This window comes from Mobula birostris, chromosome 4 (assembly GCF_030028105.1).
Source record: "Mobula birostris isolate sMobBir1 chromosome 4, sMobBir1.hap1, whole genome shotgun sequence".
Lineage (NCBI taxonomy): Eukaryota > Metazoa > Chordata > Chondrichthyes > Myliobatiformes > Myliobatidae > Mobula > Mobula birostris.
The window spans coordinates 178977515-179004526 of record NC_092373.1 but is presented as its reverse complement, the minus strand read 5'-3'; the positions used below and the strand labels follow the sequence as shown (position 1 = coordinate 179004526).

The window sequence follows — 27012 nt, the reverse complement described above, 5'->3', positions numbered from 1 at the left end:
AATTGTTCAATGAATGCCTTAAACTAGTAAGGCATTTTAGCCAGACTATGTCAAATAGAAAAAGACATTGTTCCCAAAAAAAAATACATTCACAAAACGAAAATCTAAACCTCAATGTCAAATTCTTATCCTTAACTGATGACACTATTAGATGGAACATTTCAAAGCAATGATCTCCATTTTAAAGTGGGAATATGAAGCTATTAGGAAATGTATTCAATATTAAGAGTCAGTGATGGAAGCTATAATACTGCTGATGATTCAAAGTCACTTAGCAAGCTTTCCCTAATGAAGCAGAGAGAAAACAGGATTAGCACAACAGATATTTAAATAATGAGTCAAAACTACCAAGTTACCCAGGAAGTTTGTGAAGCTCTTACCAGATTAATGCTGTAGGTCTTGCACGTCATATCCTGCAGGCTTTGGTTCTGCAGCTTTTCTGTGATTAGTGTTACCATGGTAGTTGTCTCTTTTCCACTGCTCACACTGGCAAGCATTGGAGGCTTTTTGTGTACTGTTTCAATATTCCCCATGCACTCCCCGATTGCCGCACTGTATCCCTGTTCTTATTCATTGGCCTCCATGGCAGCCGCAGCTTTCACGAACCAACATAACCTTTAGTACATTCAATTACCTGTTAAATTACAAATGCAACAAGGAAATAAAAGCTTTGTTGCAAAATTCATTCACAGTAGACAAAGTGAAACAAAGTTTATTGAAACTTTATTATAACTCTCATTAACTACAGTCTAGTTTTATTCTGGTGCTCATTTTGTTCATAGACAAAGAATGGAAATGGATAACAATCTTGTTTATATATCGAATATAAAAACTTGAAATTAATAACCTTAGCTGTTCAGGTACATTTCTCTATCACACTTAGTCAAACTACAGAAACTCACCACCAGATACAAGTTTTACCTTTGATAATACAAGTCTTAGTCCAAGAACAAAGTATTCCCTGAACTCAGAATCCAGTACCTATATGCTTCCCCTTTGACCCCACCCCAAAACTACTGGACCATTTAGAAAGAGGGCCTTCACTGTAAATTGATTAACAGTTAAAAAAAGTTAATAATTTTTCCTTCCACAAAGCTCATTTCAGTATTTTCCTTGTACCAGATAACCCAGTTTAGTCTTGTTTTTCAAATGGATACTGAGATGCTGGTCTTTGCAAATCGTGACTGAAAAATTCCCCAGATGCTTGAGAAACTTTCAAAATGGAAAAGGGCATCAAGGCATATATCAAACCATAGTGGCACACATACTATGGTCCAGAAGTCTATTAAAAATCACAATGATGAAGCATCTTAAAATTGACACACATATTAATGAATATTACTCCTGGAGTGGAACTTGCATTCAATTCCTATCATTGGTAAATAACCACCCATCAAATAATGAGGCATACACAACAACATTGTCAATTTTAATTCTGAATTTGTTGGGAAGTGCTTTACCCATACAACTCCAACTGCAGTCAGAAGTTCATAAAATTACACGCACATCCAGGAATGCTATCTTATAAGTTTTAACCAGAAAAAAAAGTGAACGCAATTTTGACTGTCTCAGATCCTTAATTAGCTTGTCCTGTGGCTATCAAATGCATGTTCCTGCATACATATACACACAGTAAGCTCATACTCCTGAAAACACATGATAGAAATTCATTGCCCACATTGAAACGTTTAGATTATGCAAATAAAATTAAAACATTAAATGACAAATTATGTACGCAAGGCAGAAAGGTCATGTACAACAGTGAGTTTCAGCCACCAATTCAAATTGGGCATGAGGTTACACCTTGAACATCTACCTGAATTATGATTTACCAGAGGATTCTTTTTAATCAATGTGCCTTAAGTATATTTTGCACATTTAGCAATGATGCAAGTATTTAAAATGCTGTTAGAACTTAAAATATATTTATTAATTGGAAGTTTAACTTGATAGACACATTCTCAATCTGAAATGCCATTATATTGAAACATTTATTCAACTATAAATTAATATTTTTCTCATAGTTACTGTGCAAATGAGATTGAGTAAGTGATACTTTAGACCGGACCTCTTAAACTTACTACAAAAATACTCAAACACTGAATCTATTAAAAACTCCTTCCAAAGTTGGTCATGAAGTGTTTTAGATCTACAAAAAGTCATTGACCTGATCTGTTTCTATCTTTGGACACAAGCAACTCCACTATTGTTTCTATTTTACCGTAATGAGGTGAAAGACTTTCAATACTTCAAATACAAGAGAACTGCAGATCATATACTTGCCACGTATAAAATTAGTTAACTGAAAAACCTATGATGCAGCTTGCTTTCAAAAATATTTTCTAATTTGAAAAATATGTTTTGTTAAAGTCCTGCAGATGGCAAAATTTATCTTAGTGCAAGGCCAGACTGCTGATTTCACTGATAAATTCAATTTTTTTTAAAACTACAAACAAACTTGAACAAAAGGCATCTTAAAGGAATCACACAAAAAAAGAAAATCTGCAGATGCTGGAAATCCAAGCGACACACAAAACGATGGAGGAGCTCAGGCCAGGCACTTGTCCTTCCTTATCCCTCCTGGCACTTACCCTTGCAAGCAAAACAAGGGCTACACCTGCCCCTACACCACCTCAATCACGAGCATTCAGAGCCATAAACAGTGTTTGCAGGTGAGGTGACACTTCACCTGTGTCTCTGTTGGGGTCATCTACTGCAGGGCTCCCCAACCTTTTTTGCACCACAGACCGATTTAATATTGGGGGGGGGGTAAACTCACCTCAACATGTCTTTATAGTTAGGGTTGCCAACTTTCTCACTCCCAAATAAGGGACAAAAGTAGCAGTCAAATCCTGACGAAGGGTCCCGACCCGAAATGTCAACTGTACCTCTTCCTACAGATGCTGCCTGGCCTGCTGTGTTCACCAGCATCTTTTGTGTGTGTTGACGACACACTTGTGTTTACCCCGAGAAAGACTACCATGACCATGAAGCCTTGCGTGGGTTCCTGTGTGCACATGCGTGACGTTCGCATATGTGACGTGCGCATGTCACATATGCAAAAGTCATGCATGTGCACACGTGCCGATTTTTTCCCCCACAAATCGGTTTTGGCTTAATCTTCCCAACTACACTGTACATACATTATTTCTACTTTATATAGGCTATGTATTTATCGTATCATTAATGCTTTTACTGTATGTTAGAATTATTTTAGGTTTTGTGTTATTTGGTAGGTTATTTTTTGGGTCTGGGAACGCTCAAAAATTTTTCCCATATAAATTAATGGTAATTGCTTCTTCGCTTTACGCCATTTCGGCATGAAAGGTTTCATAGGAACACTCTACCGTGGAGAGGGAGAATACAGGACAAGGGCGGTCCCGTATGGGACAGACCAATTTAGCCCAATGTACAGGATGTCCTGGCAAATACAGGACAGTTGGCAACCCTATGTTCAAGTTCAACAGTGTGTGACAGGGAATGAGGAAAGGTGCAGCTGACTCATATCATTTCCTCGCAGCCCGGTAGCACATGCTTTGCGGCCCAGTGGTTGGGGACCGCTGATCTACTGTATCTGGTGCTCCCAGTATGGCTTCCTTTATGTCAGTGACACCCGATGCAGATGGGGAGACCAGTTCACTGAGTACCTACACTTTGTACGTCAGAAAAAGTGGGATGTCCCAGCAGGCACCCATTTTAATTCCACTTCTCATTCCAACCTGTCAGTCCATGGTCTCCTCTACTGTCGATGAGGTCACAGTCAGGTTGGAGGAGCAACACCTTTTCTTCCATCTGGGCCGCCTCCAACTTGATGGCACAAACACTGCTTTCTCAAATTTCCAGTAATGGTCCCCCCTCCCCTTTCTCCTTTGCCATTCCCCATTCACCTTATCTCCTTACCTGCCCATAAACTCCCTCTAGTGATCCTCTCCCTTTTCTTTCTTCCATGGCCCTCTGTCCTCTATCAGATTCCCCCTTCTCCAGCCTTGTATCTCTTTCACCAATCAACTTGCCAGCTTTTTACTTCACCCCTTCCCTCCCAGTTTCAAATTACTTTGACCCATCATTTTTTCTCCAGTCCTGATGAAGGGTCTCGTCCCAAAACATTCCTGTACTCTTTTCCATGGATGCCACCTAGCCTGCTGAGATGCTCCAGTAATTTATGTGCATTGTTTAAAAGGAACCAGAAGTTTTTTTTATTGCATGTATACCACCCCAAAGCAGTTTCAGAATAAAAGCAAGTTATTAAAAGCTGAAATAACTTGGCAATAGATCCACAGACATGACATGCAATATAGTCATACTAAAAAAGTTACAGCACATTTGGAAAGCGGCTAACTTTCCTGAAAAGAATTTATATGGAATTCCTAGATTTAGTCTGCATTTAATGACAAGTTTAGTTATTAAATGCACCAGCATCAAAAGAATTTGATCCGATTCCCAGACTGATCTGAAAACCTTCATGAGATTACCATAGTAGGCACTTTGGAATAAGCTCTGAAATAGCAAAGCAACTGTATATTTAGAGTAACACTTCTTTTTTTATTTTAAAAAAAAAGTGCTAGCAAATGCTGCTTTAAAATAGCCTAATTATGGTAGTTACATAAAAAAGTGAGAATATAATTCACGTACACATCCTCTTAAGGTATTATATTTACAATAAAGATTGGGGTAATTGCAGTTTCAAGAAATGCAATGTCAATTACTATTTGTTAGCATCTTCTTCCAAGTATAAACTACTGCATTATGATTATCCCCCAGTTTAAGATTCTTTTATTGTTAAAGACAACAAATCAATATTTAGCATTAGCATTTATGCAATTAAATAAATTTATTAGTTCATTCAACATGAACAAAAATCAATCTTTTTAACATTTCATGAATGATATTTAAGATAATCACTACCAGGCGTAAATCCACAATGTCGCAAACACCCACAATCAGTGCAAAATTGGAGAACTGACCTTGTACATCATTGCCAAGCCTGACACATTCTGAAGCAAATTTATTGCTCAGTAATTGATTTCTCACTGTATAATCAGAGCATAAAAGAGACAGAATAAAAACTGCATCTTGGAAAATTAGTGCTTCATGATTGTATTTCTGTAGGGAAAATCTTCAAAATGCAGAGAGGTGAAAGTTCTTCCAAAAAACAACCTGAACAGGGAAGAAACACGGCTTAACAAAGTATAAGTAGTATAGATAGCTCTTTCAAAGAACGATTGACTCCATAGACCTCTTCTTGCACTGCATGATTTTGACTCAGTTTGGACTGAACTCATTGTTTTACATTACACTTGCTCTCAACATCAACCATGAAAAGCTGAGGCAGCCTCATCTCACATACTTGTGCAATTTCAAGCCACAAACCACAATTTTATCAAATGTGTGCACCAAATTAATGCTTAAAGTACTCAAATAAGAGCATTAAGCTGATAATGCAAAAAATACAGAAATGAATAAACTATCTATTGTAAATATTAATTATTCATACAGATAAAAAGACCCAACAAGCCTACAGTAATTCCTTATGAAATAACTAAGAAAGATTTGGAGGGTAAAGATACAATTACAGGTCAACCTTCACTAATCCGGCAACATTGGGACCTGAGCAGTAGTGAAAATCTCAAATTACAGAAGGATCACATTAAGCATTATCAGTGCTGGATTATCGAAGGAACCAGATTACAGGTAGTTGGATTAGTGAAGGTCGACCTGTACTACAAATCAGAAATTCAAAAACAATTGCAAATTTAATCTATTTTTGCAAATTTTATGTGAAATTTGAAATCTCCATATGCTGAAGCTATAACACACCTTGGACTACAAAATCTAACTCAGCTCCAATTACAGTTATATTACTAGCTGGGTCACCACTGCAATGTTATGAGCCTATTCACTTCATTTACATGATACTTGCTAGGCCAGAATTTATATTCCAACCTTAATGCCTTTGAGAAGGTGGTGACAGGCTGCCACTTGAAACATGGCAAGTCCCTCAGATGCAGGAGTTCCAAATTCCCACAGTGATAGGGAATTCAAAGATTTACAATCAGCAATAAAGAATTGTAGTCACTTGGGGGAAATCTATAAATTGCACAATTGCTAGCCTTGCCCTTTTTCACGTAGACCTCATGGGTTTCAGAGATGCAGAGCATTCCGAAAACAGTGAAACCACCAGTCATAGGGTGAGTAGAAGTTTAAGGAATGGTATTAAGTTTGTTGACTGCAACTGGTCTTACATTCATCAGTCCTTTCTTTAAGGTTTATAAATAGCATAAAGACAATTCGGTGTCATGAAGCATCTTACTTACTACAGGATACTGAGCTTCTGCCTACTCTTACATGTGGCTCATGCAACTGAACTGGTTAACAGTAACTACCAGCACCTTGACGTGGACTGATATGGTAAAATTCCTCTGAGATTCTTCTTGTAGAGATGGTCACTGCCTGGCACTTATTTTCCTGGCTACTTATCCCACATTTTCACCTTGTCCAGGTTTACAGTACAGCAGGAACTGACTAGCTTTGCTGAGGAACTGATTGAAAGTGAACATTGTACAAACATACCCTACTTCTGACTATGTAAGAAAGTTTACCATTTTCTGTTTCAGCTACATTTAAGGATGCCTCATTAAGTCAATTGGTGTTTCATATGAAGGGCAATTACTCCCACTCGCATCTGGAATTTACACTCTTTTAGCCCATAAGTCTAATGAGATCAAGACTAAAGTTGCCCTGGCAAGAAACAATGAACATTGGTAAAAAGACCATCAGTGTTTAAGTGCCAATTGATGACAATTTATAGTTAAGATAAGACAGAACAGTATTTAGCAGGATTGAATATGATGCACCTTTTGTGTTCAGATGTACCATACCTGAACACGTGGGTACTGACAATGTCGTAACAATACTAGAGCAGCTTGGCTATGTAAAGATCCTGTTAATTCTGGATTGAGTTTTGTACATCACTGTATTCTTAGCTATTCCTTTACAAGATGTGGATTGATGTGAACTGGCTGACACCTGACTTCTGTGATGGTCTGAACGGGAAGATGGATCATCCAACTGGATGTCCTATATGAAATCAGTTGTGAATGGTAATCCTTAGGCACTCATGATAAGGATCCTCCTATCATTAAGGCCAAGGAAAGATGACAAAATCAGACCATTCACCAACTATTCTGTGGAATTGCTTTCCTCACAAAGACAATGACCCCCAGATACCTGAGAGGACAACTTTGTAAAGTCAAGTAGGTTGAGACACTCAGCTATGTCCACGTTAGGTACCTCGGTCAATAACTACATTTTTTAAAAATATAAAATAAAGCTGATTTTATAAAACTGAAAGACCTACAAGGCCAGCCTAGAAGGATTAAGTTAACAATGTTGTTGTGGATCTGAAGTCGCATTTTGGCCAAAAAGGGAATCTATCTCTCTGCACAGCAATGTGCCCCACTGAATAAAGCTTAAATGAATTGCTTACATCTGTTGATATAGATATAGCCAGAACACAGGAACGCCAGAACAGCTTCAGATATAGCCAGAACACAAGAACGTTAAATTCCATATATTCATGATATGTACCCAACAGCCCACAATGACGAAGATCCTTTTCTGTATTAGAATTCAAGACTAATTTTGAAGACATCTTACAGCATGAAAATGCAATATAACAAATGAAATCATGGGAAGTTCCAAGAATCGCAGAAAGAGAATGCGTGTCTGCGCAGGGAGGGTTGTGGTTGGATCAATCCCAAAGGACAACATTAGCAACAAAGTGGCCCAATCAGTAGATGAAGTGCATTAGCCTACAAGACCAGTCAGGAAAGTACAGACTAAAACATTTCAATCACTTCTTACACAGTGGTCATGCTACTCAACTAATATTTTAGATTACAAAGTTAAAATTATAAAATGCAGCTCAAATCACACCACCTGTGAACCTGTCATTTACACTTTGATGATGTGCCTTTGGGCCGATTGAGCAATCAGGTACTTTGCCGTCTCAGAGGGAGTTCGGTGAGGTTTCGAGCAGGGTGTATAGCCTGGAGGCCAAGCAGCCTGGGGACGGGGTGTGAGCCCATGATTGATTTCATTTCCCGTCGCTCTAAGCATCAAGCATGACTGAAAGCAAAGAGGAAAAGAGCAGAAGGCAAAAAGGTGTTCAGGGTTGTCTGCCTGCGTTTGGTCAGTCTCCCTCTCCACTGCTGGAGAAAGGTGACAGAGTCTTGGGTCTTAGGCAAGGTCTGATCGATGCAGTTTGGGGACTGGATTTGTTTTTAGAGGATGCTGTAATTCGTGTTGTGTGTATTTTGGTTACTCCTTTTTTTTATTGCTACAGTCGGCCCTCCTTATCCGCGAGGGATTGGTTCCGGGACTCCTCGCGGATACCAAAAAACGCAGATGCTCAAGTCCCTTATTCAACCTGTCTTAATGTGGTGGACCTTAGGACTCAGCGGAACCCCAGACCTTATTTAACCTGTCTCAACACGATGGACATTAGGACCTGGCGGCGGAGCTCTGAATCCACTGTGTTTCTGTTCACAAAAATAATCACGATCACGATTGAAAATAAAGTGGAAATAATAAAGCAATCGGAAAGAGGTGAAACGCCATCGGTCATTGGAAAAGCATTAGGCTACAGTCGGTCATCGATCGGAACAATTTTAAAGGATAAAGTGAGAAAGGCCCTGCCCCGATGAAAGCTACAATTATTACTAAGCAACGCAGTGGTTTAATTACTGGGTTTTGGGTTTTTGATCCTCCACATCAACCCGGCACGGATGGAGAGCGCGCTCGGCAGCAGTCTGTCACTGAATTGCCCGGCGCTGAAAAATACATAAGTGTTCTATATGCATAGAAAGCTCGAATATATACTATATACTAAGACAAACGTTTGACTAACTGATGCTAAATAATACCAGACGTACCTGTTCTGTCTGACTTAGTAAGAGAACTTACGGTTTTTTTCAATCCCGATCCATGATAACCTATGCACATCCTCCCGTATACTTTAAGTCACCTCTAGATTACTTATAATACCTAATACAATGTAAATGCTATGTAAATATTTGTTATACTGTATTGCTTAGGGAATAATGACAAGAAAAAAAGTCTGTATATGCTCGAACAACAAGTGCTGGAAGAGCACCTCCAGGTTTTCTCGACTCGCGGTTGGTTGAATTCGCGCATGTGGAACTCGCGGATAAGGAGGGCCGACTGTAATCGGGGCAAATAAGCTCTGTGGCCTGCAGTCAATGAACAACAGCGCTCAATTGATCTGAACTGAACTAGACTGAACATTACTACTGTTTCAGGACTCTGGTTTGATGCTTGTATTCTGTGTTATTCGCTCGTTTTTTGGTCACTTGCACAATTTTTTTGCACACTGGCTGCTTGATGTTTTCTTTGAACAGGTTTTTTGGTGTTTGTTTTGTGGCTGTCTGTGGGAAGACGAATCTCAGGGTTGTATACTGCATACATACTTGGACAATAAACGTACTTTGAATCTTTGCTGATTTATGAACAAAACAGCTGGAATCACAAATTCAAAATGCCATCAAAAGTTTGAACAAGGCTTATAACAACTGAAATGGTGCACTATGTATCTTCAGGAAACAAAATTGATTGTCTTATTTCAGCCTAGATGCTTTTTCAAAGATTCAAGGTACATTTATCGAAGCATGTATAAATTATACAACCTTGAGATTTGTTTGCTTACAGGCAGTCGCAAAGCAAGGAACCCAAAAGAACCCAACTAAAAAATAAGACCAACCCCCATTACCCACAAAGAGGAACAAAACAAAATAAATCATGCTAACAATAGAAGCAAGCAACAACAGCATTGAGCCAAATTGAGTCCTTAATTCCAAATCCCCAGAGAATCTCGGACTAGGCCCAAAGCCTCAGTATTCAGTGTATCAAATTAGTGGGGCAAATCGCCACAAAGTTTGCAGGCACAAAGCACAGCAGCTGGGGGCAGTCTCACAGCCTTAGCATCAGAGAGAGGAGCCTCCAGACTATCTGGACTGGTGTATAAATTGTCCAGACCTCGCAGCAGAACCCGGGCCCTAACACGATAAATCATTCTGGGTCTGGATTTCACTGCCAAAAAGGCTGTTCTCGACGTCGTCAAATCATCTTGGCACCCAGAGCAATCCAACTGCACCGAACTCTCAACACCCTGCCTATCCAATCTATCTTTTTAATTCTAACACTAACAAACAATTCTTAACTGCCTTCTAAAATAACCAACCCCCATGCACAACTTACAATAGGCAATAAACAACTGCAGCCAACCAAATCCACATTCAACAAATTAAAATGTGCATTGAATTCATACTTGATCATTCAAAGTGACCAAATCCACCCCAATGAACTCATGTTCAAGGCAAGCAATTGTAAGCAGGACTTAAACCTATTGCTTGCAAGTGCCTGTTGAAAAACGTGTCAGATGAGAGGAAAACAATTATGAAATAAAGTGGTAGCAAATTGATGGAACCTTTACAAAACAATATAAAGTAATGAAATGTACACTGTTCCAATACTAATTCACCTCTGCAAATAAAAGTATGGGCCAAACTAAAGCTGCCTTCTTAACTAAAGTTTGTAAATGAAAACTGAGGTATTTCACTTTTAAGGTGGCACATGTCTATTGTATAAAACTATTCACTACAGAAATCAATTGTAATGGATGGAGATGAACAGTCAGTAAAAAAGCTCAGGAGATAACAGATGAAGGACAGGAAGTAATTTCCACAGTTAGCTTACATGTTGAAACATGAAAATTGCAAACAAGTTAATGAAGACATGACAAACTAAGAATACAATCAAAAACACAACAAGGTAGCTTCCAAAAATTAAGTGTCATCTTGGGCTTAGAGGAAGAACTCCTGTGGGAATCAGAATGCCAAGCAATGCATCCAGTCATATAAAGGTTGTTAAATAAAAAATGAATTAGCTGATCATTCATGTACTCTGTCCTAATTTGTGCATTATGTAAAATAAGCATGCTCACTTGATCATCAAGGACCTAAGAATGAGACAAGTATAATATTTTTGCCACTGGAACTTGAGGAAGCCTCAGACTCAAAGAAAACCTTGGATAATGATTGGTTTCCAATGGTCAGAATGACATGACAAAAAAACACAATCTTACATGAACTGAAAAGGAATTACAGACCAAAGAAAAACTCAAGGTGAATTAAGTATTTAGTAGGCTGCACTGGAAATTGTTCATCTACCTTGAGCAACACAAAAAGTGCTGGAGGAACTCAGGTCGGGAAGCATCAATGGAAATGAATAAACAGTCAACGTTTTGAGTCATTTAAGATCAACGTTTTAAGATCATTTGATCTTAAGTACTAACCAAGTACTTTTCAGCCATCATGGAAATCCACAATTTTCCATCTATTTTTCCATATTTGGAGATATTAATAGGAAATGGGATTCAAATGGCTTGTCACAGCTCAGTTTCAAAAAAGAAAAGGCTGTGAAAGCAAATACTTCAGACTCATTCATACAACATATTGTCAAATTCACTCAGTTCATTAAGAAATAGCTTGGGAATTATGACTAGACATCTTCAGAAGGATCTTCCACTAAAAAAGCCCAAGTGCACAAATAGGTTTTCATGAAACTCCCAGATTGCGCCTGGATATATCAGGTCTAATGGAAAATTACTCAGGTTTGTGTTTTCAATTCAATAATTCTTAAATCCAAATGTATACTTTTGTAAAGTTTTGCCAAAACTGAAGCTTCCTGATGTGTAATTGCCCCTATTCAAAAAGAAACCAATCTCTTTCAGTTAAAATAAGAGATCTAAATTAAAGTGTATAAAATAAAGTCAATAGGCCTGTACTTCACATTTTTAAATAGAAAAAACACAAATGTATACTCAGATCAAGATTATTAACACCTCAATAGATATAGCTGCTAAACAAGATACAATGACCAATATTTTCACAATTTTCAAAGAAAATAAATCAGACGCGATGGAATGGTGGATCAGACTTGATGGGCCGAATGGCCTGATTCTGTTCCTATGCCTTATGGTATTATCAGATAACACTCATCTTTCTCTACTAATTTTCTTTTCAATACTCTCTACTCATCCCACAGTGATCATAGTATTCAGATTTCTGACAATTATAACCTGGCTCAAAGGAAATCGGTGGAGGGGGGGGGGGGAGATATCATGAAATCACTGGAAATACTAATTTCATCAGGCAACATCTATGGAAATAGAAACAAATGCAGTGTTTCAAGTTGACGGTTTTTCTTCACTTAATTATCTTCTGAATTTTCTCTTGATCATGGGAAAAATTGTTTCTATTTTATCCAAGATGCAACCAAATTAGCACCTGTCCTTCATTTGCACAATGAACTGGAGATGCCAAACAATAAAACAACTGATCACCTTAGAACAACCTATCCAATCACAAGATAATGCAGAGATTTTAATGAAAATTGAAGCCAGAAAAAAAACTAATGCAAAAACAACTATTTCAATCTTCTATAAAGCTGACAAAAATGTTGAAAAAGTTCAGTAATAATTTCATTTTATAATGCTTGGAAAAAAATATTTAACTTTTGTTTTGCTATGAAATTCTGCACCATGGGTACCTCAAGAAATATCAACCATGCAGTTTAACCTCACAAAAGATACGTTTTATTTATTCTTCATTGTATTAACTATATGCCAGGACACTTAGTACACATGAAACTGCCCTTTGAGCACCATGTCAGATGAAACCGTCCCCATTTTCCTCTATATGATCCATTACAAAGGATTACAAATACCTGGAAATATGAATTGACAATAAACTGGACTGGTCAAAGAACACTGAGGCCGTCTACAAAAAGGGTCAGAGCCGTCTCTATTTCCTGAGGAGACTGAGGTCCTTTAACATCTGCCGGACGATGCTGAGGATGTTCTACGAGTCTGTGATGGCCAGTGCGATCATGTTTGCTGTTGTGTGCTGGGGCAGCAGGCTGAGGGTAGCAGACACCAACAGAATCAACAAACTCATTCATAAGGCCAGTGATGCTGTGGAGATAGAACCGGACTCTCTCACGGTGGTGTCTGAAAAGAGGATGCTGTCTAAGTTGCATGCCATCTTGGTCAATGTCTCCCATCCACTACATTATGTACTGGGTTGGCACAGGAGTATATTCAGCCAGAGACTCATTCCACCGAGATGCAACACAGAGCGTCACAGGAAGTCATTCCTGCCTGTGGCCATCAAACTTTACAACTTCTCCCTTGGAGGGTCAGACACCCTGAGCAAATAGGCTGGTCCTGGACTTATTTCATAATTTACTGGCATAATTTGCATATTACTATTTAACTATTTATGGTTCTATTACTATTATTTATGGTGCAACTGTAACGAAAACCAATTTCCCCCGGGATCAATAAAGTATGACTATGACTATACCCATGTTCCCTTTCTCTTCATGTGTCTGTCTAAATTGATCTTATACACCACAGTGATACATCCATTTCAGGCACTCACCACTTGGTACTTGGAAAGAGACTATCTAGTCTATCTACGCCTCTCAAAATTTTATAAACTTCAAGCAGATCTTCCCTCAGCCTCCAATGACCTAGACTCAAGAAAAAAAACAATTTCAATTATGTCCAGCCTCTCCTTACAACTAATACTCTAATCTAGGCAGCATCCTAGGCCTCCTTTGCACCTCTCCATAAACCCCACACCCTTCTTGTAATGCGATGACTAAAACGTAGCAGTTTTATTCAGCTGCAACATAACTTAATGACTCTTCTAATCAATGCCCCAATGAAGGCGAGTATGCCAGTTGTCTTCTTTACCACGCTATATTGGAAAAAGTGTTTAAGCTATCTCCAAGCTATTTTATTTCTTGGCAATGAGTTACTGATCAATCACTTGGTGTATATATACAAACGCTTGTATACATGTGACCAAAATAAAAATTAAATCATCTTGCCAAACAAGTTCTAAAAGAAATAATGTTATATAGCTGATTATGAAGTAACATCCAACTATTAATTTGTAATTCACTGCAGAGCTATTGAATAAAGAGAAACAAAATGTGATGCAGTACATATTGGTTAGTAATTTGAAAAATATTGCATATATTTTCATAGCTCCTAATATATTAGTGCTAATACTCAGGGAAATTGAGTATCTTCAACTTTCACACCATCCTAACTTTGAAACTCCTCATTCCTTCATTATCAGTCTCAAATCCTGGCACTCCTTGACAACACTTTGAGTACATTCACTTGATCAACCTCCTACTTCTGAAGGCCAATAATGTATAGGTCATGCAGATCCTGTCAATAATGTCTGCATCCCATAAATAGAATCAATAACTATTTTCCATACAATGACAAAATTCAATTTGCTTTTCACAAGTCATTTGAAATTATCGGCTTGATGCTGGAAAAGTCTTATATAAAGCTGATAGAAAATATAGCGGTTTCATATTTGTGCACATTTTTTAAATTATATAAACAAATTTAGAGGAATAATTAAACATAAATGCACATTTATAATGTGATGTTGCCAATAACTTATCAATTGAATGCTTGGAATCCAGATAAACTTCAGAAACTACCTTGTGCACAGTTATCCAAAGGTGTGATAAATTTGCCAATTCAACACATCCTTAACTTCATCCATCCCTATTTTCTTAGAATAGCCATTCCTAATGGAAATATTGATCAAGTGAATGTACTTAGTGTTGTCAAGGAGTGCCAGGATTTGGGACTGATAATGAAGGAATGAGGAGTTTCAAAGTTAGGATGGTGTGAAAGTTTCACAGTAGCCATGCTCTAAAATCTCACATAAGAGTACTCTCCTTCTAACATTAGACAATGACCGTTACTGGCTTAGTAAAGCACTTCAGGCCCTTATGACCAGGGATGCACAATCTTAGAGTTTACTTTCCTTTTTTCCTTTCCACTGCTTAGTATACCATTAATAACTAATTTATCCAGATATATCAAAAACCAAGAAAAAAATATACCTTTACAAATCATGATTCATATCTTCTGGATGCCCCAAAATAGTTAAGTGCAGCATGTAACTATTTTTAAGCATGTGCAAATTACCAGGTAGTCAACCCATTAACAAATTTGGTGATGCTGGTCAAAGAATGACTATTACAATACAAGGATTTTTTTTCCCCCAAAAATGATCTTTTATCCTGACCTGAACAAAAAAAACTGGACCATAATTTAATTTCAAAAATAAGAAGTTCAACGCATATCACTCTAGTGCTTGTTTGTCACCTTGGGCAGTGTATTGAAGTGGAGTTTAAACCCACATTTTCCAACCCACAAGCTGAGGCATGCTCAGTTTTAAAAGGAAACATTTCCCCAGACCACATCTTAAAAATTCAGACAGAAATTAAACACAGTCTTTGTTAATGCCTCAATATTTCCTAAGAAAACATTGATGAATAGAAATTTCGGTCAAAATGAAAATTTGAAAATAACCTTCAGGTTGCTGAACTGCAATATCTATGCAAGTATACAAGAAAATCTTTTGTATTTATGTGGCTTCACCCACAAATTCAAGATGGAGCAAAATATTTTGTAGCTAAGAAATACCAATGGAAATGTAACTCGCAATGAAGGAAACTTGACACTCAATTTTATATAGCAAGGTCCTACCAAAGCCACGTGAAAATGACTTGGAGACTTTCATTGAGGGAAACATTGAGGGAAACAGGATGACCAGCTCTACTTTCAAATGCACCTTGGGACCTTTGCAGTTAAATAACACCTTTGCCATAGTAAAAGAAACCAATTAAGTTCACTGAAGGCCATAAAATGACAATGTGCTGTACAAAAAAGCATCCAGGCAGGTGGTTATAAAAGATTATGTTTTATGAAACAGAGGTAGGGGTAAAGGGATAGAAAAACACTGATTTACAGCACGAGTTTCAAAAGTAAAGAAAGCTGGGGATACTAATGAACCAAAAATCATACCTTAGATACTATAAATACAACAAAAGCCAATGGCCAATTTCCCACTGACAAAGAATGTGCCTGGCAGCAGAGGATTGAAGAGCAAATGAAAAAGCAGAAAAGCAATGACGAAAATAAGGGATAAAAAGAGACAAGTGTTCCAGAGAGCACAAACAATGTGGAGGAAAGCAAGAGAAGGTAATGTTACGATAAGGTAACATAGGGAGAGGCTAGAGACCATGTTCAGGAAATAGTAATAGAGACGCTAGCACAAAAATACAAAAATTTCAGAGCTAAAGCACAGGGATAATTATGCAAAAATATAACAGACCGGTGATACCACTTTCACTCCTGAAAGTTAATAGATTACTGGTTCAAGTCCTACTTGAGAGCAAACATTTAGTCACCAATCTGATGGATGGGACATTACACAAAATCCTTTACCCTTACAGAGAGATAGAAAGCTCCCAAGCGAATAGTATTTAATTGCAAGAGTCTTGGAGAAAAAAGGTAAACAAAGAATACAAACATTCCTTATTTATTATGACTCTGAAGAAGACTATTCCGCTCATTAGCTTCATTTTGGCTCCCAAGAGAACATGCTTCCAATTCCCCCTCTCCTTATGTCCCTGCAATTTCTTTCTCCCTTTTATCCATGGTGGTAATTTACAATAGCCAATTACCCTATCAAAACATCTTTGGGAAGCGGAAGACAACTGAAACACCCAAGGTCAAAGGGAGAAGGTGCAAACTGCACACAGACAGCACCCAAGGGTGAATTAAATCTGGGTCCCTGCAGCATTGAGGCTACAGCATTACTGCGTCATTGCCTCCTTATAGATTCTTAAAGTAATTGCCTTTAAAAGTATTCAAACATCAAGATTCACAAAACTTTCCATTTAAGCTTCCTCAGCATATTATGCAGCAACACCTACACAAATAGCACAAACGTATTTCATAAGATTTCAGTTTAAACATCTGTGTCTGACATTTTAGTGGTAAGCAACAAATGGAGCAAATTATATACGTACTAAAACACAAAACATAGTATTTTTAATCAAAGAATAATTACCAAGCACAATGGTACATAATTTTCTTGCCACGACATCCCAATGAACTTCTTAATTGCAGTGCATAAAATCTTATTCTTAAAATCACTGACAAAAAATAATATGTAAATATTTGTTCTTTGGTTGGAATAGTCCCTTTATTTCACATTTCTACTTGCCTGAAAGGAATCAAAATCAAATTATACATAGCCAATTGGGTACGAGAGGCAGTTCTTCAACCTTATGCATATAGAGAGTGACTAAAGATATTTTGAGTCCAATTTCATCTTTTTCCTAGAACTGGAACACTTACTGGTCCAGTACCATTTCCAGTAAGTTACTGTACCCATCTTTCTACAATATTAAAGAGAGAAAGCATTTAGGATATACAGCAGTACAGCATATCTTGTCAGTTTATACTACATATCCTCCTCCTGTGTTTCATCCATATCCCTTCATATTTAGATGTAATCTAAAACCCTCAATCTCCAATCTGCCTGCTTCCGCTTCTACCCCGGTAATCTACCACTCCCTGCATTAAAAAAAAGGCTTGTTTGGATATTTGCTGCTATTTTTGTGCACCTTGTAGCCTCAGAGTAACTTGGGAAAATAACTCAGCAGCATGGACACAGGACAACTACATAATGTAGGAAACGAAGTTAAGACCATAAAATATAGGACTATAATTAGGTCTACCCATTGAGCATACTCCACCAATCATGTGATTTTTTTTCAACCACATTCTTCTGCAACTAACCCTTAACCCTCTTACCAATCAAAAACATATTTGTTTTGAATACACCCAATGCCTAGCCCTTTGTGGCAATGAATTCTGTCAATTCAACACTCTTGGGCTGGAAAAACTCCTCATCTCAGTTTTAAAGGATCATCCCTTTACTCCAAGGCTGTCACTCAGATTCTGGACTCCAAAGACGAATATCCTCTCCAAGTCCACTCAATCCAGACGTTTCAATACGCAAGCAACACACACAAAATGCTGAAGGAACCCAGCAGGCCAGGCAGCACCTCTGGGAAAAAGTACAGTCAACGTTTCAGGCCAGAACCCTTCAGCAGGATTCAATGAGATCTCCATTCTCCTGAACTCCATCCAGTAGAGGCCCAGAAACATTAAGTGTTCTTCAAGGGTTAAATCTTTCATTCCTGGGATCATTCTTATGACCTTCCTCTGGACTCTCTCTAGCGATGGCACCTTTTTCCTTATACGTCGTGCAAACACTCAATTTTCCAAATGCAGTCTAACTATGCCTAAGAACCTCAGTAATATATCCCTGCCTTTGCGACAAGCACCCAGAACATCGCCTTTCACTCCCCACCCATCCATATACTTATCTAAACCTCTCTTAAACGTTGAAATCCCATCCGCAACTTCCACTGGCAGCTTATCCCACACTCAACCTCTGTGAAGATCCCCCCTCATGTTCCTCAAACATTTCACCATCCACCCTTAACCTATGACCTCAAGTTCTAATGTCACCTAACCTCACTGGAAGATGCCTACATTTACCCCATCTATACCCCTCAATTTTGTATACCTCTATCAAAATCTCCTCATTCTCCTACATGTCAAGGAATTAATTCCAAAGCTATTCAACCTTTCCTTACAACTTAGATACTCAAGTCCCAGCAACATCCTTGTAAATTTTTTCTGTATTCTTTCAACCCTATTGATCTTTCCTGTAACTAGGATGACCAGACATGTATACAATACTCAGATTAGGACGCACCAATGTTTTACACAACTTCCAGGAATCTGTATTTCCAGGAGCCTTTGTTCTACCACACATCAGAGTCCTACTGTTCACTGTGTAAATCTTACACTGGTTTGTCCTCCTAAAGAGCAATACCTCACACTTGTATGGATCAGATTCTGTCTGCCATTGTTCAGCCTATTTTCCCAAACTGGTCCAGATCACTTTGCAGACTTTGATAGCTATCCTTTGACTACCCACTGCCTAATCTTCAGGTGTCACATCTGCAAATTTGTTGATCCAGTTTACATTATCTAAATTATTAATATAGATAATAAAAAGTACCACTAGTCACAGGTCTCCAATCAGATTGAATCATCTACCACTCTCTGGCTTCTCCCTCCAAACCAATGTTGAGTCGAATTGACTACTTCATCCCAATGCTGACCCCACAGCAGAACTCCATACTCACAGCCAGCCATGCTTAACTCCTTTATCCCCAACTCTGACTTGGGTCAGTCAGCCAATCTCTCAGCCATGCTAGCAGCAAGCCTCTAACACAAAAATAGCAAATAATTGGAAACAAATGAATATTGGTCTTTTTGACAAAATCAAGACGATGTTTTACCTGAACCTGGAACTTTAAGGCCTTATTGCAAAGATTCCTGAAGGTTTTCTTGTATTAGAGGCAATTTGGAGAACGCTCAAAAAAGTTGAATCCTGGGATAGAGGGGTTGTCTATGGTGATGCTAGCACACAATGGAAACATGATGAAGGAAGTGTCTGAAGGGAACTAATAGTACAGATGTGGAGATGGTCGGGGATCAGTTTCAGAATTTGGAGCTGCCCATTTAAGGTAGAAACAAAGAGGAATTTAATTAAACATTACATGCAGTGGGCAGAAGAGCATAGAGTGTTAGCTTCTGAGTTATATTATTTTTAGAATTCTCTTCTGAAGGTTGAATCATTAAGTCCATGAGGCTGACAAGTATTTGTGCTATAAAGGAGTAAAGCATTCTGAGTATTGGACAAGAAAGCACTGAGGTCAACATCACATTAGCCAGATGAATGGCTCTAAGTCACATTACCTCATCCTATCTCTTGTGTAAAATGAAAAATCTGTCAAACATACTGATATGATTTTAACTAAATCACCAAATCACTGATCGAAAAACTACAGTATGCATTGGTCTCCTTAACAATTTTAGTGAATTTTCACTTCTGTCACATACAATGACCTCTATAGGGGTGCTACAACTGCATTATTTGCCACAGCTCATACTTTTGATTAGCATCCATATACATGGATAAGTTACTCCGTATGTCAAAAGTTCTCCAAACTGACTTGAACTACATTCATTCAAACCTTACAATAACTATTTAAAAGTCTACATGCACAAACACAAAAACACCCAACACAAGTACTTGAATCTCTTTGTAAGTCACTTAAATGGGTACCGTAAAGACTGCAGCCAGTGTCAACGAACAATGCCAACTAATTGTACATATCAAACTGTCAATGCCAAATAATTTGGGATAAATGCCAAAGGCAACCAACACCAATGGATTGCTGAAAGAGAACTTGAAGAAACTAGGAAAACCAAGTAGATTAAACCATAGCTTCCACATAGTATGAAATTATCTATAATCTGGTGAACCAATACCAGAGCAACTTGTGATAGCTTTAATCAGGTATCTCAAGATTTTCAAGAATTCACTTGAATTAAGCTCAAAGGGCCAAAAGACCATTGTTCAATGCAATGACAACCAGCAAGTACTCACACACATCTTTTACCACGTAAAATATACCAGAAACATCAAGAAAACTTAACGCTAAACCACACAGAAGCATCATGGCACACAGCCAGAAGCTTCGAGAGGTTGGTTTTCACAAAACACCTGCAACGATCTAGAAGTTAAGGTGGTGGATTCAAAGCTTGGCTGCTATAAGGCATGACAACTGGTAGTGGGGGGAGGGGAGGTTAAAAAAAGAGGGATCTGTGAAAAGGGCCTACAGAGATGTCAAAGGGTTACAGTTTAAAGAGATTACAAAGGTAGGCCAGGAAGGGATTTGGTTAAGGATTTTAAGACAAAGATGCTGCCTAATGGAAACTTAAAGATACTCTGAGCTTTACTGAGTATTTTAAAAGAGCTCAAAATATTACATAACATTATTAATGGCATAAAAGTCCTTGCAGGAAACCCATTTAATTATATTTTTAAATCATTTGTTGACCCATTGCATAGTTTACTATTATCATAATCTTTTCACCTTTAAGAATCAATGCAAATCCTAATTATATTCCTGTTACCAACCAACTTACTGTTCCAGTAGATATATTACAGGAATGTAACCTTCCACCATGTGCTGAAGGTTATTTAACATATTATCCACTTGGGAAGGATGACTGAAATTTATAATTCAATGTTTTGGTATGATTGAAACCACAAGCTCAAACCACTAAAATGTAATGCAATTAGCTTTAGCTGCTAAGTTATCATGATACACACCTTCAAGCACATTTTTGTAAGATTAGGAGTTGCCCATCCTGCCAGAACTTGCTTCCCATTTGAAAGGAATACAATATTCCCAGGCTAGAATACTCAAATGATCAGAAATGTGACATGCAAAAGCCATACACATTGTTTTCCCCCAATTACACAGTCCCTGTAAATGTTCAGAGTTGTACTTTCACTTCACGTCAAGGTTATAACTACAGAGCTATTGGTTGAAGGATCACAGAATTTAGAAATGTGACACTGTTTTCTTCATTAATCTCAACAGGGATATTTCCAAAGCAAATGTAAGAGTCACAGAAAAAATACATTGTACAAACAAGCTGACGCAAACTTCTAAGATGAGCAGCAAAATCAGGTTGATGAGGTCTCTAATATAAACACCTACCCCAAAACAGAAAGTGAAGCAGTCTCCAGCAAAATTAATAAATTCCAAATTAACTTCCTGCTGGATCTAGATAACAAATTCAGATCAGGTGGCACTTCATTTCATGTAAAGAAACACAAGGCCTTACCAAACACTATGAAAGCTTGGAGATGAAATGGATTAGAGGGGATTAGCAAGTGTCACTATAATACATATTTATCAACTAAACATTCAATTCTATGTGCAGCCCACCATCCTACTCTGTAATGGTAACTTATATCAAAGGATATCCTCGGAGCTCATACATCTGCTTTAATGTTTCATTTTGTTTACTACCTTTCACTGTGCTCTTCTGGGTCAATCATTCCTTCTACAAGACCTGACACAAGCTTAGTTAGGTGATTTCAGGACCCCTGGGGGGAGGGAAAAAAATCTTTTTAGCCCAATTCTTTACACTGAAACAGAATAAAACAATGTGCTGTTAATGGCTTTTCATTTGAAGGTAGGAATCAGCCTACCTCTATCCCACCCCCTTCAACTATTTTGTTTAACAGGCTGTGTCAAAATTTCGTACCCGTTTATAAAATGATTTCCTAAATCACCAATCATGAAGCCTCCCCAAGAGAAAATCACAGCTATAGAGTTGTTCAGCACAGAAACAGGCCTTTTGGCCCATACTCATCTGCACCAATGCCATTTGCTCACTTTTTTACATCTGTAGCCTTCTCTGCCTTGCCATTTTAGTGACTGCAAAAGTGTCCCATCCAGTTCCACTTCTTTCAGCAGCAAGTTCCGGTTATCAACCATTCAAATTGACTCCCCTTGTCCCTTTTAAAACACCTTCCATTTGTCTTTAAAACCTAGACTCTCTTGCTTTCAATGTCCCTACAATGGGGGAAACGCTCACCATATACTCCTTGCTTTTTATAGTTTTATGTATCACTACCAGGTCACAACTCAGCCCCCTTCACTTGCGGGAAAACTCAGCTTATCCAGTTTCTCCTCTATCAGCCACGGTACACCTGAAAAGCAGGGCCTTTGGTCCACCATGCCTGTAGCCAACTACACCAATCCCACTTGCCCTCTTTAGGTCTGTAGCCTTCGCTACCTTGCTTATTTAACTGAAGTATGTAAGCAATACGCGCTTCATTTTGGTAAATCTCATTTGCACTCAATCAGTGCAACCACCTCCCCATCCTATTGCGTAGCAATCAGAATCACATCCAGAGTTTTGTAAAGTTGAAACATGGCATCCCATGCAGGAACCACAGAAGGAAAGAGGGGATCATAGGGGTCTCCATACCATCCATCGGGGACACTCATCAGGAGCCCTGCATACGCAAGGCCCTTAGTATTATCAAGGATCCCACCCATCCAACATCCTCTGACTTTCTATCATCAGACAGGAGTCTCCAATGCATAAAAATATTCAGGATGGGAAACAGTTTCTCCCATCTGGCCATTCGCCTTCTGAACTCCCTGCCACATTGCATTCGAAGTGTCGGTTAATCTGTTCTGCAGTTTACAATATTTAATTTATGCATAATTCATATTGGATTTTATCCTTTCCTAAGTTGTTGCGTTATATATACTACAGCGCTTTACTCTCTAGTCCGGAGAAACATGGTCTCGTTTGATGGTATATATGTATATAGTTAAATGACAATAAACTTGACTTGATTTGCTTCTTCACCACACTGCATTATCACTTCGAGAATTATGGACTTGAATTCCAAGGTCCCTCCGTTCATCAACATGTCTTAGTGCCTAATATTTTACTGTGTAAGCCTTCCCTCTAACTAGCTTTCCAACATGCTTCATCTCACACTTCTCAGGACAAAATTCCATCTGTCAATGCTCCAACAACTTTTAACTCAATCTATTTTTTTGCTATCCAAAGCCATGAATTACATCATTTTCAACAAGGTAAATTTGTTTTGCAAAGGATTTTGAGCTAGATTGGGGTTCACTCAACAGAACTGATTCTTCTCTATGCAAAACAAAATAACTGCATTTGAGATGTACTTCATCTCAATTTTCCCTTATAACAAAATTAAATACTAATATTTGTCACCAACTTTTATAAATATTTTGTAAGCTACATAACTATAAAATATCTGTTCAAATGGTACATTTAAAAATAGAGTTCTATACTACCATCAATAAAGGTTTAAGCTTGAAAAGTTCTTCATGCTCAAAATTGCACATGGAATGCAAATAGATTTACAAATCACAAACGTTCTCTTTCAGGATTGACACCTACTTTGCATATGGGTGGATACAGTACAATTTAACTACACCCTCTCAGCACATCTTTAATTAAAACTATTCAGTAACAAGACTTGTTTCAAGCTTTCGGCTATATGTGACTGCATGCCATACATCACAAAGGATTCTATCTTCCAACTAAATCCAAAAAAAAACGCAGACATAGCTGAAAATTTATGAAGATTTCTTTTAAATTGCAAAATTTCTTTTAAATTGCAAATTCACAATTCAACCCCAAAAAACAAATATGAATATCAACATATAAAGATAAGAGCAACACCATTTAATAATTTCATTGGATTAAGGATACATTAATGAGCATTGAGGAAGATGCATTTGTCCACACTGCAATTATGCAAAGGAAATTTGCAATTTATAGAAACCAGGCACATCTGTGATTTCAAAACCAATATTCAATCAGTAAAATGAGTCCAAGTACATTTATTTATTTAGCGATACAGCATGGTGTAGGCCTTTCAAGCCACACTGCCCCAGCCACCTCCACCAAACCTGATTAACCCTAACCTGACCATTGGACAATTTACAATGAGCAATTAACTGGTCTTTGGACTGCGGGAGGAAACCGGAGCACCCAGGGGAAACCCACACATTCCACAGGGAGGACGTACAGACTCCTTACAAAGCAGTGCCAGATTTGAACTCTGAACTCAGACTCCTTACAGAGTGGCGCCAGAATTGAAGTCCAAAATCCGAAATGCCCCAAGATGTAATTGTGTTACACTAACTGCGAAACTACCATGGCGCCCGAAAGGATATTAAGTGAGTGTACGAGATTTTGGGGAACCTCATGAGAGCAGATATTGTTTTAAAAAAAGGGCTATAAAAACTAAAGACTGCTTTCTTATATTAGCTGATGGACATCCTCTATGCACAGCTGTAGTATATATTAACGGCAGAACTGTGCATTAACTGGGTCTGAATTGCAGGTTATTAAAGGTTATTTTGCAGCTGAAAAATCATAGAGTCATGCATACAATTCTGGACATGATAATAAAGGAAAGATATGATTACAATGGAGAAGCAGCAGCAAAGGTGATTTACAAGCAGTTACCCAGATTAGATTCCAGTTTTGGGGAAAGACTAAATTAGAGATGTTTTCTATGGAAAGCTGGTAGAGACTTAATTAAATCAAAGAATCATACCATCAAGCACCAAGCCACACTAATCATACATTGATTCCATTTTCTTCTCTTCACATTCACATCAACTCCTCCCACCATTCTCACTCCACTACGGGCAATTTACAGCAGGCAATTACTCAAGCAACCCATTGAATCAAATCTTTTATTTCATGAAGACACTCAAATTATAATTAAACCAAATCTTTCCACAGCTATTCCCCCAAAGTAATTTGCCCATTTACAAACACTACATGCTTAACTTTTTAAAAAAAAATGCTATTCAGAATCAAAGACTGGTTGCACATGAAAAGAGACAATTCAGATAATGTCGATAATGGCACTTTGTAAAAACAATACAGCTGTCTGCCTCGCACCTCCTTGTTCTCCTGACTACAAATTCTTTCCCTTTAGATACTTACTCAGCTCCTTCTTTAGCAGTGCAATTGAATCTGTCTTTATTGCTACAGCCGGCAGTACACTTCAGTCATCATCTACTATATAACATTTTCAGGCCACTTTTGCTTCTCCAGCTAATCATTTCCATCCCATATTCCCTGGCCCTTGACCCTCTGCCGAAGCAAACTATACCCTTCTTGACTTTAAATATCTCAATCAGATTCCATCGCACCCTTCAAGGACAGCAACCCCACTTAGTCAGCCAATTAACAATCTTGCAATCAATCTAATAAATACCTTCTGTATTTAACCGAGTCTAAAGTGAGGCGCTAGGAAAGTGACAGAATTGTTCATGTATTAAAACCGAACAGTCTCTGAGCTGCTGCATGCGTTCCAACTCTGTGCACCTTCAGAGCGCATCGGAACAGCGTAAGGGGGATACACATACCTTGGAGCAAACTGAGCCCAACTTGCAGCTGCTACTGCTGCTTCCCCAGGATGTCCGATTGGCTTTGCCTGTCCATAAATCGCGCCGTTTCCTCCTCTCACCCACTCCGCCCGGGCCCAAAATAAAACCCTCTGGGTGAATTGTACAGTACCGAGCCGGACGAGCAACTGGTGCGCGAGTGACGGCAGTGCGCAGCTGCGGAGCGGGCGGGAGAGCTGCTGTTTTCCTCATCCCCCTCACACCCGCCGGGAGGTTGGGGGGAAGAGAAAGAGGGTAGAAATAGAACTACAACTCCCACAAGCCCCTACGCATCCGAGACACCACAGGCCCCAACAGCCGACCCCCCCCCAAATAACACCGCATGAAAAGAAACATCCATGGGAACCAACCTTCCTCTCAGCCAGAATATTCATCTTGTGCTTTTTAACCCTACCTGTTCCTTAACATATACTCCCAATAGAATTACATTATAAAAATTTCACATTTATATATAAAAAAAACTCCGTGCCGCGTTTATCTTTTGCCCATGACACGAGCACCCACACTGATCAGTAGGAGAAAGGTAAGGCTACGTACGGGCTAGCCCAACGTCCCAGCTCCGTCCTCCTCCCAGCCGCCGGGAGAACTGACTGAGCCGCCAGCTCCGCGCCGCTACCTTTATCACCTCGGGAGCTACCATAAGACCACCACCCCGGAAGGCAAATATCTGGTGCGTGGCAGCAAGACAGGATGCCGCTCGAAGCACATGTCAATTCCAGAGCAACTATTGTTTTTATAGATGCAGATTGTAATACATCCCCTGCGTGGTGTATTGCTTTCAAGTAGCAGCGGAGAAGAATCGATCACACTCTCGCATTTCACCCTTTGTAGAATGGAACAGTCCCTGTCCCAACCCCAGATTATAAACAATGGAACCTCGTGGGAGCTGCTGCAGGTCAATAACCTGGACCAACAAAGCACTGATAATGTAAAGAATCGCTGTTTTATTATTCCCCTTTATACCTGTGGATTCGAATTTGAAAGAAGCGCTGCATTACAGAGTAGTCTGAAGCAATGCGCGTATATATTGCATGCATTTTATTTTTTCAAAATATAAATTACAGCGCTGTTGTATTTGCCTAAACAAAAAAGGTAGTCACGATAATTTTATGT

At 38.6% G+C, this 27012-nt stretch overlaps 1 protein-coding gene across 2 annotated transcripts in view; it reads right to left on the bottom strand.

Annotated features, from left to right (window-relative positions):
• Nucleotides 1-26525, bottom strand: part of LOC140196807 (protein FAM53A-like) — a 98428-nt gene extending 71903 nt beyond the window's left edge. Inside the window, exons 1-2 of one of the 2 annotated variants that reach the window (XM_072256625.1) lie at nt 26437-26525; nt 381-634 (exon numbers count right to left, since the gene is read on the bottom strand). In XM_072256625.1, coding sequence (XP_072112726.1) covers nt 381-533 — 153 coding nt within the window. In that variant the 5' untranslated portion in view covers nt 534-634; nt 26437-26525. Of the gene's footprint in view, nt 1-380; nt 635-25860; nt 26010-26436 lie in introns of those variants that run through there. The other variant, XM_072256626.1, reaches the window with a different exon arrangement.
• Nucleotides 26526-27012: the final 487 nt, after the last annotated feature.